This window comes from Callospermophilus lateralis, chromosome 6 (genome assembly GCF_048772815.1).
Source record: "Callospermophilus lateralis isolate mCalLat2 chromosome 6, mCalLat2.hap1, whole genome shotgun sequence".
Lineage (NCBI taxonomy): Eukaryota > Metazoa > Chordata > Mammalia > Rodentia > Sciuridae > Callospermophilus > Callospermophilus lateralis.
In genome coordinates this window covers 55832002-55849558 of record NC_135310.1, presented here as the reverse complement: position 1 = coordinate 55849558, position 17557 = coordinate 55832002, and the positions used below count along the sequence as shown (strand labels likewise).

General features: G+C 42.4%; 2 protein-coding genes across 4 annotated transcripts in view; one reads left to right on the top strand and one right to left on the bottom strand.

Moving 5' to 3' along the window:
* Nucleotides 1–14509, bottom strand: part of Ppil6 (peptidylprolyl isomerase like 6) — a 32298-nt gene extending 17789 nt beyond the window's left edge. The window contains exons 1-4 of the mRNA XM_076859462.2: nucleotides 14264–14509; nucleotides 14073–14222; nucleotides 7411–7506; nucleotides 3296–3484 (exon numbers count right to left, since the gene is read on the bottom strand). Coding sequence (XP_076715577.2) covers nucleotides 3296–3484; nucleotides 7411–7506; nucleotides 14073–14222; nucleotides 14264–14509 — 681 coding nt within the window. The remainder of the gene's footprint in view (nucleotides 1–3295; nucleotides 3485–7410; nucleotides 7507–14072; nucleotides 14223–14263) is intronic.
* Smpd2 (sphingomyelin phosphodiesterase 2) lies at nucleotides 14326–17552 on the top strand. Of its 3 annotated transcripts, none has more exons than XM_076859862.2 (11): nucleotides 14326–14369; nucleotides 14726–14823; nucleotides 15047–15143; nucleotides 15263–15339; nucleotides 15666–15759; nucleotides 15880–15969; nucleotides 16206–16288; nucleotides 16407–16539; nucleotides 16630–16734; nucleotides 16918–17071; nucleotides 17167–17552. In XM_076859862.2, exons 2-11 carry the CDS (start codon nucleotides 14774–14776, stop codon nucleotides 17541–17543), a joined length of 1260 nt encoding a protein of 419 aa, XP_076715977.2. In that variant the 5' UTR covers nucleotides 14326–14369; nucleotides 14726–14773; the 3' UTR covers nucleotides 17544–17552. The 3 variants fall into 3 exon arrangements, with proteins under 3 accessions (XP_076715977.2, XP_076715976.2, XP_076715975.2); XM_076859861.2 differs by lacking the exon at nucleotides 14326–14369 and adding an exon at nucleotides 14377–14555; XM_076859860.2 differs by lacking the exon at nucleotides 14326–14369 and adding an exon at nucleotides 14377–14598.
* The last annotated feature ends 5 nt before the right edge of the window (nucleotides 17553–17557 follow it).

Here is a 17557-nt window from a genome sequence, read left to right as displayed (position 1 = left end):
TCACATGACATATTTTAAAAACTTTTGTTTTTCATTATATATTTTTAAAACCCTTCAGTAGTGAGGCTTTGAAAAATGTTAACTGATCACAGGATATGAGAACACACGGCCTAGCTATCCACTACATCACAAATTCCACAAGGCAAGGGAAACTGGTCAGTTCCCCTGGGAAAAGAAACAGACTGGAAATTCTTTTCTACTTCTGTTTTCTTTCCTGAATAGTTCTGAGAAAACATCCATCTTGAGTGCCATGGATTTGGTTACCAGGTGTTCTGGATTTTCAGAGAGCACAGATTAGTTAGCCAGAGCCAAGCACAGCAAGTGGAAAAATGAGGCCTCTATATCTATAGGAGGTATGGCACTAGGGGTAGGGAAGAGAAGGAGGCTGAGTCATCTTCAAAAATTCTCTTACATGCACAAATGCCTCCAGCTCTTGTTTTCACTTAGTTCCCTTCCCAGTAGAGACGACCATTTATGAGACCTTGTCTGATCTTTTAAAGAAGCATCTGAACTGAAAACACCAGTCATCATTAATATAGCATTCACTTAGGGGCCACAGCACAGCTAATGGAGTACTCTAAATCTTGGATACCATATTCATATATACCAAAGTGCCACCTTTTTTTAATGAGGTGCATAACTTGGCCTACCTCTTTCTTAAGAATCTGGGAAACGTAAATGATATCATCTTAAAATATATTATTTATGTCACTATAATTAACTTGTTAGGGCTTCTCAGTTTCTGTAAAGTTCTTAATTATAAAAGAGAATATTATAAATGAAGAATGGGAAACATAGTAAACTTCACAGTTTAAGAGGAAAAAAGTCTATAATGTAATTCATGATTGATTGAGAAAATAAGTAAGTTCATTCAGGCATGATTAAACTTCCACGTTCATCAATAGGTTATCTTTAGTGGTTGCCAAGAGTATATATAATTCTGAAAATGCTGATGAAGAGATCTAATAAATGCAACACGAGGTAATTTCCTAGTCACTAGCAACCACACACATAAACATACTTGTTTAGCATATGGTTCTAACCTGAAAGTAAACAAGTCCCTGGGTTTGACTCAGCAAGAAAAGTCTACTTCTCAGGCTCTTCTCTGGAATCAAGGACCACCATTCTCACTGCCACCAATTAATCCAGGCTTTCATTACTCCTGGCTCATGCTACTATAGCAACTTTCCAAACAGCTACCCTGCTCGGCCTGCTTTGCAACGGTCCTAAATTTTTTTCTAAAAGAGGAAAAAGGATATGACATAATCTTTTTATGAAAAGTTCTGTTGGCTTGGTTTCCTTCTGAATAAAATCTGGCTCCTTGGTTCAGAATGGACAGTAAATCATAATCTGGCTGAGAAATTATAATTTCTTTATTATCTATTATTTTTTTTCCTCCTTTTTCTTAACTTCTGAACACTCTTTCTGGTGGGAAACTCCCTGCAGGGCCCAACTGCTCTCACTAGAACCTAAAGGGGCCAGATTCTCCCTCTCCCTCAGCCTATGACAACTAGGTTGTGGCAATAAAACTGGGGCTTGCCAGACAAGTCCTCCTGCCTGGGGCCCTAGAGCTCCAAGGAGTGGTGCAGAGACAAAAGGGCAGTCCAGGTCTCAATGATGGTGGCTCTGTGAATTTAAAGCCAGCAGCACCTGCCTGCAGCAACATCCTGGGACACATTCCTGCCACATAACTCTTGCCATGTTTTTACCTATCTGGCCTTCCTTGGTTACCTGTTTTTCTTTCTTTCTTTTTTTTTTTTTTTGAGAGAGAGAGAGAGAGAGAATTTTTCAACATTTATTTTTCAGCTATTGGCGGACACAACATCTTTGTTTTGTATGTGGTGCTGAGGATCGAACCCGGGCCGCACGCATGCCAGGCGAGCGCGCTACCGCTTGAGCCACATCCCCAGCCCAAGTTACCTGTTTTTCAAAGCAGGTTCTCCAGCTTTCCTGTCAACTGTCAGATAACCAACATAATTTCAATACATACCCTTTCCTTAAGTAGCTTGGTGATGTTGGCACCAATTGTCTAGGCTGATATTCTCATTTCCTTGTCTCATTTCTTACTATTTATGGCTTCCTTGTTGTCCCGTCATTGCCAGAATATACCATGTACTTTCAGAACTTCTGACCCTTGAACATTCCTCCACACACCCCAGAGTTTCTAGCATTTTCAAACTGCACTGCTTATTCAACCCAACATTCAATGAGCACCCACTATGTTTCATTTTGGTTCAAGGTAGTAGTTAAATGAGGATCCATAAAGCAAAGTCTCTGCCTTTGCATACCTCAGATCCTAGCAATGTGTCACTTTGTGTATACAGGCCACCATGGGCTTAAAATGATTTCCAGGAGGTGATAGTTGTCAGTACAACAAAGTCTCAGAGCAAAATTACAAAGTATCTTTACCTGTATTGCCATCCTAGGTCCTGTCTCTCACCTCCCTGGACTCATGTCTCTCACCATCCTCTGTCACTGGAAACTGCCAGTGCCTGTGAGGTCTGCTCTCACCAACTATGTGTCATGCTTTAAAATCTCACACTTCCCCCCCCTTCCCTTTCCTTTCCTTCCTCTTCCCTTCCTTACTTTTCTTCCTCCTTTTCCTTCTTCTTTCTCTTCTTTTTCCCTATCCCTCTCTTTCTCCCTCTTTCTTTTTTTTTCTGGCATGCTGGAGATTAAACCCAGGGGAATTATACTATCAAGCTTCATCCCCAGTCCCTTTTATTTTTTACTGTGGCACAAGGTTTCGATAAGTTGCTCAGGTTGGTATTGAACTTGAGATCCTTCTGCTTTAGTCTCTCTAGCTGAAGGGACTACAGAAGTGCACACAGGGAGGGCTGGGGTTGTGGCTCAGTGGTAGAGCGCTAGGACATGTGAGGCCCTGGGTTCTATTCCTCAGCACCACATAAAAATAACTAAATAAAATAAAGGTATTGTGTCCAGCTACAACTAAAAATAAATTAATAAAAAAAAAGTGCAGACAGGGGTTTGTATATTTTAAAGTGGATAATTCATGCAAATAAATCTATAAAATGGAGGAGAAATGTTTGAGCAGAGAGTTCTCCCCATGCAGCTTACCTACTGAGAAATAACGCTTGCTCTATAGCACCAAGCCAAACTTTGCCTTCCTACAGTCTTTTGCAAATGAATCTTAATACTCACCAAAGGCTTATACCCATGGCTCCTACCTTTTATATTCCTTTTGTTAGAATATGAATAATGAATGCTGAGTCAACATAAATGATCAAAAATTTCACTATTTTACTTTGTAAAAAAATAAATCAATATAACTTGCCTTGGTGTCTCTCAAGAATTTTGTGGAAAAATCCACAGTAAGTGCCTCATAAAGTGCAGGGGGCTTAATATCAACTATATCCCACACCTTGTGGGCCCATTTCTGCAGATCAGATGCATCACCGAGGAATTTATCATTAATAAAACACATCACATTGGAAGAATATTCCCATGTTTCATCCTTGAGTTCCTATAGGAAAAGACAAAAAAAATGTAATGAAGGAAAGAAAACAAACAAACAACTTCTATCCATAAGCCAGAGTTTGGATTCAACTCTAGGATTGAATATTTTAAAAATATGCTTTTACCATCTTTCAGAAGTCTTCTGTGAAAGAGAATTTAAGAACATTTTAAGTAATCAAACATCATGAAAGCACAGAATGATTTAAAAAACTAATCTTAAAAATGTTATAATCTTAGAAGACAGATGGTAATTCTGGTAATAAAAGTCATTATATGCTGAGCATACTTATTATATTAACTCAGAAACAAAGTGCAACTCTGGCCAAGCACTGTGGCATATACCTATAATCACAGCAATTTGGGGTGCTGAGGCAGGAGGATCACAAGTTTGAGAGTGATCTTTGCAATTTAGTGAGACCTTCTCTCAAAATGAAGTAAAGGGATAGGGATGTGAGTAGCTCAGTGGTAGAATGTCCCCCTGGGTTAAATACCAGAGGGTAAGAAGAAAAGAGCAGTCTCTTCATTTACCAAACACATTTTACTGTGTGCATGCTTGAGAAGGTTAAAGATTCTGGGTAAGGGAAGATTTTCTTTCTTTCTTTCTTTCTTTTTTTTTTTAAGCACTGGAGATTGAACTCAGGGATGTTTTAACCACTGTTTAATTTATCCACTGTTCCCAGCCCTGTTTAATTTTTTAATTTTGAGACAGGGTCTTGCTAAGTTGTTTAGGGCCTCACTAAGTTGCTGAAGCTGGCTTTGAACTTGTAATCTTGCCTCCCGAGCTGCTGGAATTATAGGCTAGAATTACACGATGTCCAGTTAAGGGATGATTTTCAATGCAAAGTATTAAAAGAATGTTTTTTTGGGTACAGGGGGCAAAAATGGAGGGGCTCACCTTTAGGAAAATGCCTCCTGGGAGGCCAGCAGGGATTTTCAAAACCCAGTCAGGCAATGAAGAAGCCCCTCAAAATGAAATGTGTCAATGTTTTCATCCACAAAATGCTGCTGGTCAACCTCCTGAATCCTTAGTGCATGGCTCTGAAATCTGCTCCGGAAAACTGAATATCTTTGTACAGCCATTCTCAAACTGTAGCAGGCTTTGGAATCACAGATTCCTAAGGCCCATCTGATTTTCTGATTGTGGAATGGGGCCTTAGAATTTGCATTTCTAAACATCCAAGGAGACATTGATGCTGCTGGTCTGGAGATTGTACTTAGAAAAATAAGTTTGAGGGAACAGTTTGCCTCCAACTTGCCAACTTGGCCATTCCCAGCTTCTCTCACAAGATTCAATATCCTGCTGCTTGTTTCCCATGATCCTCTCAAAACCTGCTTCCTGGCAGAGAAAAACTTCTTCATGTTCTACCACAAATCATTGATAGAAACTATGTGTCAATAGTTCCTGGAATGTTCAATTTATCAGTATTATATTTTGCTAGACCCAAAACCCAAAAAGGAAGAAAAAAAATCTAATCATGAACATTTTAGTTAGCCTTATGGGAGAAATGCAGTAGATGGTACGTTTTATTTAGAGGCTAAAGATGAAAATGCCTTATCTCTGTCTCTTCTGTACATAAGGAGACTCCTTGCTTGCCTCAAGATAGCAGACTGGTCCTGGTAGTTTCTAGGACTTTTCATCCAGGACCTATGATGCAGCCTTTTTTAGAGGGGAGAGAGAGGCCCTTCCAAAGACCTGAAGCCATCCCTTGAGAGGGGCATTAAATTCTGCTGAAGCATAAGGCCAGCTGGCCTAATGAACTGATTCACTAAGACCACATGCACTAAGAGGCACTTCATATAACATAAGACACAAAACTCTCATTAAAGAAGGACCAAAAGACTGACTTGAAAAGGAAGAAAAGGTTAAGATGACAGATATCCAGAGGATGAGTGTGGCAGAGGAAAGAAAGTAAAGATAAGGAATAAAGTATAGGTGACAAGAAGCAGCCATGATTAACTTGGAAGTCTTAAGGAGAAAGAAAGCAGGAGAGCACAAATCACCTCCAGGCAGTCCAGATTGGAGAGGGAGGAGGCTGGCGAGTAAAATTTACACTTTTGTTTTTTTCGTAGCACTGGGGATGGGATGGAATCCAGGGGTTCTCTACAACTGAATACATCCCCAGTCCTCTTTAGCTTTTTTTGTTTTGTTTTGTTTTGTGTTTTTTAATTTTGAGACAGGGTCTCACTAAGTTGCCCAGGTTGGCCTTGAACTTGTGATCTTCCTGCCTTAGCCCCCCAAATCACTGGGATTATAGGCATGTACAACTGTGTCTGGCTAACTGGTCTTTAAGAGGACAATGGGAATGTACAAGAGGACCAGGTGCAATCCACAGACCATGACATCACAGTTTTCCTATAGGCAGAGGGCATGAGACTGGAAGGCAGTATTATATTTGATAATAAAAATTTAGAAAAAGTATTGTTTATGTTAGGGTGATGAAGTGTTCCAGTTTACCTGTGACTGTCCTACATTCCAGGAAGCCTCTCAGTCTCAGGCAACTAGGACCATTGGTAACCCCAGTTGTGTAAGGAATAGGTGTGTGTGTGTGTGTGTGTCTGTGTCTGTGTGTGTGCGCACGCGCATGTGCATGTATACACATACACATGTATATGTGTTTACCATTGTTCTTTGTGAGTTCTTATGAAAATGGCTACAAAAGTATGATGAGACTTAACAAATGCTATTATTTCTTTCTTTTTTTTTTTTTTTTGGTACTAGAGATTTTTTGGTACTGGGTTACATCTCCCTCCCTTTTTTATTTTTTACTTAGAGACAGGGTCTTATTGAGTTGCTTAGGGTCTCGATAATTTGCTGAGGCTGGCTCAGCCTCCTGAGCTGCTGGGATTACAGGCATATGCCATGGTGCCCAGCCTATTCTTGACTCAGTCTTGCACCATTCATGTGACTGAAGAGAGAGTAAAGTGGTCTTATAAAGCAACACTATTTACATTGTACCTAATTACAGGATCACAGGATATCTTATGCAACCAAGCATTGAATGACTGAAACTGCTCAGAACAGGGAAATGGAAATTTCATCAGCTACTGGAGAAACGAGGTGGAGCACAGAAACCAGGACTGGGAATCCTGTGCAGGACTAAACCAGGAAAAAGAAGCAGGAAGTAGAACCCTTTCTACAGGCCCCAACATGAGAGATTGCTGAGCCAGATCACCACCTTCTTTTCTCTTTTTCACATGCTCCAGGCACAACTATAGAGAGATCAGGGTGGCACAAAAGAGGAGCCCTATCTACCATCCCTGGACAAGCTCCACTATCCCTGAAGTCTGGGATTTTCCAAGGGTAATGGCAGAAGGGAGAATGGGGGAAAAGAAGCACCAACTGAGACAGGATGCCCTGTGAGAGCTTCAGGCTGTCATACAAGTGCCTCTGTGCAACAGTGTCACACAAACCCTCAGCTATCTGTGTGATGTACAACACCGGCTCCTTCCAGAGAAAGAGCCAGCCCACAGCAACTTGAGTGCCAGGGTATCACAGGAAGAGAGGGTTAACCATCAGCAGGGATAAATAATACCACGGAGGATTTTAAACTTACCTTTATCATATGTTCTCCAAAGGAAAATTTGGTAAATATTCTAGTTAAAAAAAAAAAAGTCCATCTGGGAAAATGATTGAAATTATTTAGGAAAAGCACACATTTAGAGAAATAAAATCTAGTTTCATGGGGCTGGGGCTATGGCTCAGAGGTAGAGTGCTTGCCTACCATGAGTGAGGCACTGGGTTCGATCCTCAGCACCACATAAAAATAAAATGAAGATATTGTGTCCACCTATAACTAAAAAAATAAATATTTTTTAAAAATCTTGTTTCATTTAAAATAACTTTCATTTTGTTCCCAAAACAATGAATAGATAAATAATTCAGGCTAAATTTTGCTTGTTGTCAACATCCCCCATGTCCCAAATATCCTTTACCCTTTTTTTCTCCTGCAGATATTGATACCATGCAAATTCTTGAAGAGGAACCATTATAGGATCTTCAAATTTGGATGGATAATTCATCTTCAGACTCTAGGTTTCAAAATACAATAATTAGTTTAAAGTGAATTCTCTTTTAAAGTCAAAATCATTTCTCCAAATTTTTATGGAGTCTCTAGAAAGTTTTATGCAGCCCATACTTAGGCCACAGTCTGACTGAGATGCCCTGTTCTGCTCTCTGCCCACACTAGAACACGAGCTTATTTGTCTCTGACTTCTAGAATATAAGCTCCTGAGGGCAAGAACTATGTCTTGGCCTTCCTGTATGTCCTTCTACTATCGAATCTGGCTCATGGTAAATCATTCACTCATGACAACTGAATAAACAAATGAGTTTATGCCAATAGTTTTGTGATCTGCTTCTTTCAGGACAAATTTTTCCTTAAATTAAACTCTTGCTAAATCTCAGTGGTTCTAGATAGTTTACTTGAATGAAAATAAGTAAATATTACTGCTGTAATTCATTGATGTAAGGATATCAAAAGGATACTGTGGTTATACCCCTTAGAAAAAGAGAAGTAAATACTAAATAAATTTAGGTGTAGAATTTAGGTATAGTATTGAGTATGTTTTGGTTGAACATACAATTTTTTGTATGAATCACAGAAAAAATTTATTTATTTATTTAGATGGTATTGGGGATCATGCTCAGAGCCTTATATACGTTAGGCTATAGAAAATTCTTACGGGTACTGACACCAAAACAGACAGGTAGACCAATGGTACAGAATAGAGGACACAGAGACTAACCCACAAAATTACAATTACCTTATATTAAACAAAGGTGCCAAAAACACGCATTGGAGAAAAGATATCTTCTTCAACAAATGGTGCTGGGAAAACTGGAAATCCATATGCAACAAAGTGAAATTAAACCCCTATCTCTCAGCATGCACAAAACTCAAAATGGATCAAGGATTTAGGAATAAAACCAGAAGAAAAAGTAGGCCCTAATCTCCATCATGTGGGATTAGACCCCAACTTCCTTAATTAGATTCCTTTGGCACAAGAATTAAAATGAAGAAACAATAAATGGAATGGACTCAAACTAAAAACCTTCTTCTCAGCAAAAGAAACAATCTATGAGGTCAATAGAGAGCCTACATCTTGGGAGCAAATTTTTACCCCTCACACATCAGATAGAACACTAATCTTTAGGATATATAAAGAACTCAAAAAGTTAAACACCAAAAAAAAAACCAAATAACCCGATCAATAAATGGGCCAAGGAACTGAACAGACACTTCTCAGGTGATGATATACAATCAACAAATATATGAAAAAAATGTTCATCATCGCTAGCTTTAGAGAAATGCATATCAAAACCACTCTAAGGGCTGAGATCGTGGCTTAGTGGTGGAGCACTTGCCTAGAATGTGTGGGGCATTGGGTTCGATCCTCAGCACCACATTTAAAATAAATAAATAAATGAAGTATTGTGTCCATCTGTAATTAATAAAAATATTTTTTTGGGGCTGGGGATGTGGCTCAAGCGGTAGCGCGCTTGCCTGGCATGCGTGTGGCCCGGGTTCGATTCTCAGCACCATGTACAAAGATGTTGTGTCCGCCGATAACTAAAAAATAAAAAAATTAAAAAAAAAAAAATTTTTTTAAAAAAACCACTCTAAGATTTCATTTCACCTCAGTTAGAATGGCAGTTATTATGAAGACAAACAACAATAAGTGTTGGCGAGGATGTGGGGGAAAAGGTACACTCATACATTGCTGGTGGGACTTCAAACTGGTGCAGTCAATATGGAAAGCAGTATGGAGATTCCTTGGAAATCTGGGAATTTGACCACCATTTGACCCAGCTATTCCTTTTCCTCTGTCTATACCCAAAGGACTTAAAAACAGCATACTATAGGGACACAGCCACATCAATGTTTATACCAGCACAATTCACAATAGCTAAACTATGGAACCAACCTAGGTGCCCTTCAATAGATGAATGGATTAAAAAAATGTGGCATATATATACAATGGAATATTACTCAGCAATAAAAGAATAAAATCATGGCATTTGCAGGTAAATGAATGGAGTTGGAGAAGCTAATGCCAAGTAAAGTTAGCCAATCACAAACAACCAAATGCCAAATGTTTTTCTTTGATATAAGAAGGCTGATTCATAGTGGGGTAGGGAGCAGGAGCATGGGAGGAATAGATGAACTCTAGATAGGGCAGAGGGGTTAGAGGGGAAGGGAGGGGGCATGGGGTAATTAATGATGGTGGAATGTGATGATCATTATTATCTAAAGTACATGGATGGGCTGGGGATGTGGCTCAAGCGGTAGCGCGCTCGCCTGGCATGCGTGCGGCCCGGGTTCGATCCTCAGCACCACATACAGACAAAGATGTTGTGTCCGCCAAATACTAAAGAATAAATATTAAAAAAATTCTCTCTCTCTCTCCCTCTTTCTCACTCTCTCTCACTCTTTCTTTAAAAAAAAAATAAAATAAAATAAAGTACATGGATGAAGACATGAATTGGTGTGAATATACTTTGTATATAACCAGAGATATGAAAAATTGTGCTTTATATGTGTAATAAAAATTGTAATGCATTCTGCTGTCATATATAAATTAAAAAAAAGAAAACTCTTACAGGTTAGCAATTCTGTAGCTCAGTGGTAGAGTGCTTGCCTAGCATGCTTGATGCACTGGTTTCGATCCTCAGCACCACATAAAAATAAACAAAATAAAATAAAGGCATTCTGTCCATTTACAATCACACACACACACAAAAAAAAATTTAAAAACTTTTAATTAGACCAGAGACCCTCCACCTAATAGAGGAAAAAGTAGACCCAAATGTTGATCATGTCAGATTAGGCCCTGACTTCCTTTTTATTTATTTATTTATTTACTTATTTTTTTTATTAGCTACACATGACAGTACAATGATCTTGACAATTCATACATTTGAATCAAATGGGGTATAATTTCTCACTTTTATTTGTACAGGTTGCAGAATTACATTGGTCATGCAGTCACGTATATACATACAGCAATAATAATGTCTATTTTATTCTGCTGCCCTTCCTATCCCCCCTACTCCTCCCCTCCCTTCCCATCATTTCTCTCTATCCAATCTAATGTGACACACTTTTTTTTTTCTCCTCACAACATCATACATGTATTCTGTATAACAATGAGGGTCTCCTTCCATCTTCCATGCAACTCCCCTTCTCCCTCCTTTTCCCTCCCACCTCTCTTCCCTATTTAGTGGTAATCTTCTTCTCATGCTCTTCCTCCCTATCCCATTTTGAGTCACTCCCCCTTATATCAGAGAAGACATTCGGCATTTGTTTTTTAGGGATTGGCTAACTTCACTTAGCATAATCTGCTCTAATGCCATCCATTTCCCTGCAAATGCCACGATCTTGTTATTTTTTAGTGCTGAGTAGGCCCTGACTTTCCTTAACAGGACTCCTAAAGCGCAAGAAATAAAATCAAGATATATAAATGGAATGGACTCAAACTAAAAAGCTTCTCAGCAAAAGAAAAAGTCAATGAGGTGAAGAGAGAGCCTACATTTTGAGAGCAAATTTTTGCCACATGCACATCCAATAGAGCACTAATCTCCAGGATATATAAAGAACTCAAAAAACATAACACCAAAAAAGCAAAGAACCCAATCAATAAATGGGCTAAGGAACTGAACAGACACTTCTCAGATGATGATATACATTCGATCAACAAATATATGAAAAAATGTTCAACATCTCTAGTAGTTAGAGAAATGCAAATCTAAGCTGAGATTTCATCTCCAATCAGAATGGCAGCATCAAGAATACAAACAACAATAAGTGCTGGTGAGGATGTGGGGGGAAAGGCACAATCATGCATTGCTGGTGGGACTGCAAATTGGTACAACCAATCTGGAAAGCAGTGTGGAAATTCCTTGGAAAACTTGGAATGGAACCACCTTTTTACCCAGCTATCCCACTACTCAGTCTATTCCCAAAGGACTTACAATCAGCATACTATAGTAATGCAGCCACATCAATGTTTATAGCAGCTGAATTCACTATAGCTAAACTGTGGAACCAACCTAGATGCCCTTCAATAGATGAATGGATAAAGAAACTGGTATATACACACAATGGAATATTATTCAGCATTAAAAGAAAATAAAACTATGGCATTTTCAGGTAAATGGATGGAGTTGGAGAATATCACATTAAGTGAAAGAAGCTAATGCATAAAACCAAAGGCCAAATGTTCTCTCTGATAAGTGGATGCTGATCCATAATGAGCAGGGGGGCTAGGGAGCATAGGAAAAATGGAGGAACTATGATTGGGCAAAGTGGGGGTGAGGCAGGGGTATGGAGGCAGGAAAGATGGTGGAATGAGATGGACATCATTACCCTAGGTACGTGTATGACTGCACATATGGTGCAACGCTACATCCTGTACAACCAGAGAAATGAATGCATTTCTCTGTACAACCAGAGAAATGCTGCAGCTGTGTACAATGAGTCAAAATGCATTCTGCTGTCATATATACCTAGTTAAAATAAACAAATGAATAATTTTAAAAAGTTTTGTTCTTGATATTAGTTTCACTGTATCCCCCTAAAGCAAGAGGAGGCAGTGGAAGTAACAACCATTAGGCCCCACTTTCCCAGCAGGTCTGAGAAGTGGTTGGGCCAACTGGGAAAAAGTAATAGCTGCTGGAGTAGGCACCTTGTCAAGTGAGGCTGGTGCTTAGAGACCCTGTGGTGGACTGAAAGGGCACTAATTTGGCACACTTCATCAGGGGTGAGTATTCCAAGGGCAAGAAATCCAGGACATAAGTGCGTACTACTTTGGGACTCTGGAGAGCAGAAGAGGAAAACCGTGGTATGGCCATTTCCTTCTTAGACTACTGTATCCAACAAAAACAACAATGTCTGGTTGCTCAGTTCCACTTTCTGTGCTCTGTTTGATGAAATCCTACAGGATGACTGCTGTTTCTAACTGAGGAATTAACTGGAGTAACCAGCAAACCCATAGTATTCAAATTAAGCACTTCATACTTTTCTTTATAATTTAGTATTTGGTCTGGAATCAACTACGTCCAAATTAAAATATATGTACTTATCCTTACCCTTTATGAATCTTAATCTTTTACAGCAAATCAGGGATCTGAGATTGCTTATAAATGATCATGCCAGGAATATAATCTCATAACCTCTATTAAGACAGAACTAACTGAATTTACACTGATATGCTTTCATATTTGATAGTGTTACTGTAGGCAAAAGCTTAAGAAAGGGGAAATTACATTATTAACATATCAAAGATATTGTTTTCTTGACTTAGCAGGGGTTGGTCCACTGCCTATTTTGTAAGGCCTGAAAGCCAAGATTAATTTTTAGATTTGCAAATATTGAAAAAAATCAAAAGATAAGTCATATTTCATGTCATGTGAAAATTCAGTGTTAATAATAAAGCTTTATTGGAACACCACCATTCATTTATATATCTGTGGCTACTTTTATAATATCAGGACAAAGTTGAAATACTTGTGACTGAGACCCTATGGCCCATTTATATTTACTACCAGGCATAGAAAACATGGGCCTTCAGAAAAGGAGCTAAGAAAAAACAAGAATGTTCTTATTAAATAAAATTTTGGACATAAAATGTTACTGGCCCCATTAGCCCATAATTTCCACTTCTTTTGATCAACCTGTATCATTTTTCATAGATGTCCCAACACCTGTTTTCTTCCTTAAAATTTCCTTATTTTGCAAGTTTTTTTTTAAATTTTTTTTTTAATTTTACTCTGTAGATTCTGGAACAGGCAAGAAGGCCTGTTTAAGATGAATTCTGTATGGAATAACATTTTGTTATCCAATATCCAGCAGGATACTTCGGTAGATAAAAATACCAATAAGACATGTTTGTGGGGTCTAGTGAGGCTTTGAAGAGGAACTTGGCTTGGAGAGTACTTTTGGAACAAACCCCAGAGACCAGTGGAATATTACATTTCAACATTTCATACACTGGCAGTATGAGTGACATGGCCAAATTCTTCAGTTTCTTTCAGTGGTTTCTTTTTAAGCCATTTTGCTTATTTACAAAGAAATTTTGGGATTGTTCAAAGTACTTGGGGCCACTTGTTAAGAAATCCGTGAGGCATTTAATTCTGCCATAATGTATTGATTGTTATAGCAATTAAAAAAAAAAAATCTTACCAAGTGAATAGTTTTCGAAAATCACTTGGGGAGGGAGTTTGTAAAAATTCACGAGTTAGAGTAACACTTTAAACTTTTTTGTCATGAGTTTTAATAAATCTGTAATTCAATTTTTAAAATTAATGTGGAATAAAATGTGTAAATACGTAGGAGTAGTAATTACCATTTTTCCCAGGAAGGTTCTGAATACTTCCTTTGCTGGGATCTCCCTTTACAGGTCGCCCTACTTCAAGCCAAATGCCCGCCTCTGACCCGAATGTGTCCTCTCTGCGCTCCCGGGGTGGTCCCAGCCAGCCCAACCTTCCTCCAGTAGAACATCCACCGGCCTGCACCAGACAGCGAGGCGCATAATCCACGCCGCGAGGCCGGGAAGCCTATAGGGTCCCGCCGCATTGGGGGTTTTTCTGCGGTTACCTCAGCAGTAGACTTCGCAACCTGAAAGTTGGAGCTTTTGAAGATCCCCACCACTTTCACCTGCAGCGGCCGCTCAGGCGGCGACTTAGAGCTGCATGGGGCGGGAGTGGGCCGCAACCTCTGCAAGCGGTCCATGGCGGAGCTAGTAGACTAACCCCGAGCAAAAAAAAAAAAAAAACCACACGCGTTGCCTCGGCAACCGCGCGGCCCCGCCCCCGACGCCAGCAGTGGGCGGGGCAGGGTGGAGCAAAGGGCCAGCGGCGTGGGCGGGGCTTCTCAACTTGCAGCCTGTTGCTGGTGAGCCAGGCCCCGGGCCGAGAAGGGGGCCAACCGAGGGATTTGTGGGCTGCGGCTGCCGGGAACCAGCCTCGGGGCAAAGGATCACGGAGACGCCCGCCCGGGAGCCCTCTCGGGTACCCCAGGGGCCTCGAGCGCATCCTTCGCCAGCCCGCGCACGCCGGGTTTCTCAGATCTCTTTTCCGGGTTAGCGCGCAGCCTTATCTAGGCCAGCGGGCGGGTTGTGCTGGTAACACGGGAATCAGCCCGAGGCCGGAGCTGCGTGGGTGTGGGAGTGCGGGGTCCCGACTGGCCACCTTCCCGCATCGCCCGGGGAGAAGGCACCACTCGCCTGCTCTTGTTCTCGCCCCCGCCAGGGCCGTCTCGGGGAAGCAAACTGACTCCCGCCCCGGAACATCCCCGCCATGAAGCCCAACTTCTCTCTGCGCCTGAGGGTCTTCAACCTCAACTGCTGGTGAGTTCGCCGGCCGAGTGCTGCCTGGGGGCCTCCTTCCCTTTCGCACCCGCACAGCCAGAGGGAGGAGGGAGCCCTTCCTCACAGCTGGATCACGACCCCATCCTGCCTCCAGGATCTCGGGTGTAGGGGAAACTCGAACCGACAGGGCGCCGTATCGGCCCCAATTCCAGTGGTACTAGCAGTCACCTTCCCTGGCCTGCCTTTCCCTTCCCTTCCTTAGGGGTCTTCCCTACGTGAGCAAGCACCGTTCTGACCGCATGAAACGTCTGGGAGACTTTCTGAATATGGAGAGCTTCGACTTGGCTCTACTGGAAGAGGTGGGGTTGTGCATCTCTGATGTGGATCCCAGGCTGGGAGGAGCTCTGGGAAGGGGTGCTGGAAGAGACACCCACCCCTTGGGGGAAAGGCCAGGCAGGCATGCTCATCCTTCCCTCAGGTGTGGAGTGAGCAGGACTTCCAGTGCCTGAAAGAGAAACTGTCTTTCACTTATCCAGCTGCACACTACTTCAGGAGGTGAGAAGCCTGCAGGCCTGAACCTGTTCTCAGACCAGAGGGTTCTTGACCCTGCCAACCCTTCCCTTTCCCTGCACCTGCCTACCTCCTTCTCTGGGTAAAGGAGCAGGAGAGGGTGAACTGGGAACATCGTATCTTTTCAGCCCCTCTTCGCCTATTATCGGGCAGCCCCCTCATCCTCCTGCAGAGGCTGTTGTCCTGAGCTTTGTTCTGAGACTGGTCCCAGCAGTAGAGAGAGGAGCTCATCAGAGCTGGGAAATAAAGAGAGAGAAGAGGGCTGGGTGTTTCCCACCTTTTCTGGTTATTAAGCAGGGCTTGGCTTACAGCGGAATCATTGGCAGTGGCCTCTGTGTCTTCTCCAAACACCCAATCCAGGAAATCATCCAGCATGTCTACACCCTCAATGGCTACCCCTACATGGTAAGCCTCCCTCCTCACCCCCACTAACACAAGGTAGAGAAGGCAGACTTCCTGGAACTAGAGAGGCTGGGCAGATGGAAGATGGCAGTGCCATGAGTTCCTGTCTCCTCCTGCTTGCAGATCCATCATGGTGATTGGTTCTGTGGGAAGGCTGTAGGACTCCTGGTGTTCCATCTAAGTGGACTTGTGCTCAATGCCTATGTGACCCACGTAAGTGAACTACCAGTGCTTAGGGCTTGGACAGGCATTCTAATCCTGGGACTGAGGGGATTTCTCTGCTATGTATCTGAGGAGGAGCTATCGGGTAAGGGTTTCCTAAGGTAGCAATAGGGTAAGACTTACCCATTGTGTACCAGATACCTTAACTAGTGACAGACACAAGCTTGATTTACACAGGCTCCTGGGACCGTTAATCTTACTGCTATAATCTCATCTATTTCACTCAGCTCCATGCCGAGTACAGCCGACAGAACGACATCTACCTAGCACATCGTGTGGCCCAAGCTTGGGAACTGGCCCAGTTCATCCAGTGTGTGAGCCTAGGCTTGACAGGGGAAGTGGGTTGGGACCCAGGGTTTGAGGTGTGGCTAGGATTAGGGCAATGGGGGCGAGGGAAGAATTCCTTCCTCACTGACCTGGCTCACCAGCCACACATCCAAGAAGGCAGACGTGGTTCTTTTGTGTGGGGACCTCAACATGCACCCAAAAGATCTGGGCTGCTGCCTGCTGAGGGAGTGGACAGGACTGCATGATGCCTACCTTGAGACCCAGGACTTTAAGGTGAGAAACTACCTAGCTGTTTTCTCACCTATACTCCCAGTTTCTCTCTCTTCCTGCCCCATATCCTACCATGAACCAGCTACTCCCTAGGGCTTTGAAGAAGGCTATACCATGGTACCTGAGAACCATTACGTCAGCCAGAAGGATCTGGAGCCATTTCCATGTGGCATCCGCATTGACTACGTGCTTTACAAGGTCAGGCTCTCTCACAGCATGCCTTCACTTACTGTGTCTATTACTGTCACCAGCCTATTCTGATCCTTCATTCAGCTGGTCTAGTCTTAGATTCCTGATGGCTAGAGAATGGGATACTGGAAGCTGGTTCTCTGGGAGGAGGCCCTCCAACATAAGGTTCTGTCTGACCCTTACTTTTCCTAGGCCGTTTCTGGATTCTGCATCTCCTGTAAGAGTCTCAAATCCACTGCAGGCCATGGCCCCTACAATGGTACCCCACTCTCTGATCATGAGGCCCTCATGGCTACTCTCTGTGTGAGACATAGTCCCCTCCAGCAAAATCCCAGCTTTACCTATGGTGAGTCACCCCATTCTTTCCCTTGGCTCTTCTCTGTCTCAAGGCAGCCCCTCCACTCTGACATTTTCTCACCCCACTGCCCTGCTTTGTTCTAGGACCAGCAGGGAGGTTGCCGTTGATCAGTGTGCTGAGGGAGGCCTGGACAGAGCTGGGGCTGGGTATAGCCCAGGCTCGTTGGTGGGCTGCCTTCGCTGGCAATGTGATTGGTGTGGGGCTGCTTCTCTTGGTGTTGCTTTGTTTCCTTGTAGCAGAAGAAAGGGCCAGGGAAGTGGCCATACTGCTTTGGACGCCCAATGTAGGACTGGTGCTGGGGGCAGGCGCAGTCTACCTCTTCCACACGCATGAGGCCAGAGGCTTGTGTAGGGTCCAGACTGAGCTCCAGCATGTGCTTGGAAGGGAAAGGGAAGCCCAGGACCTGAGCTCAGAGCCTCAGTTAGCTCTGCTCCTGGGGCAGGAGAGGGGACAGAACTGAGGATCAATAAAGCT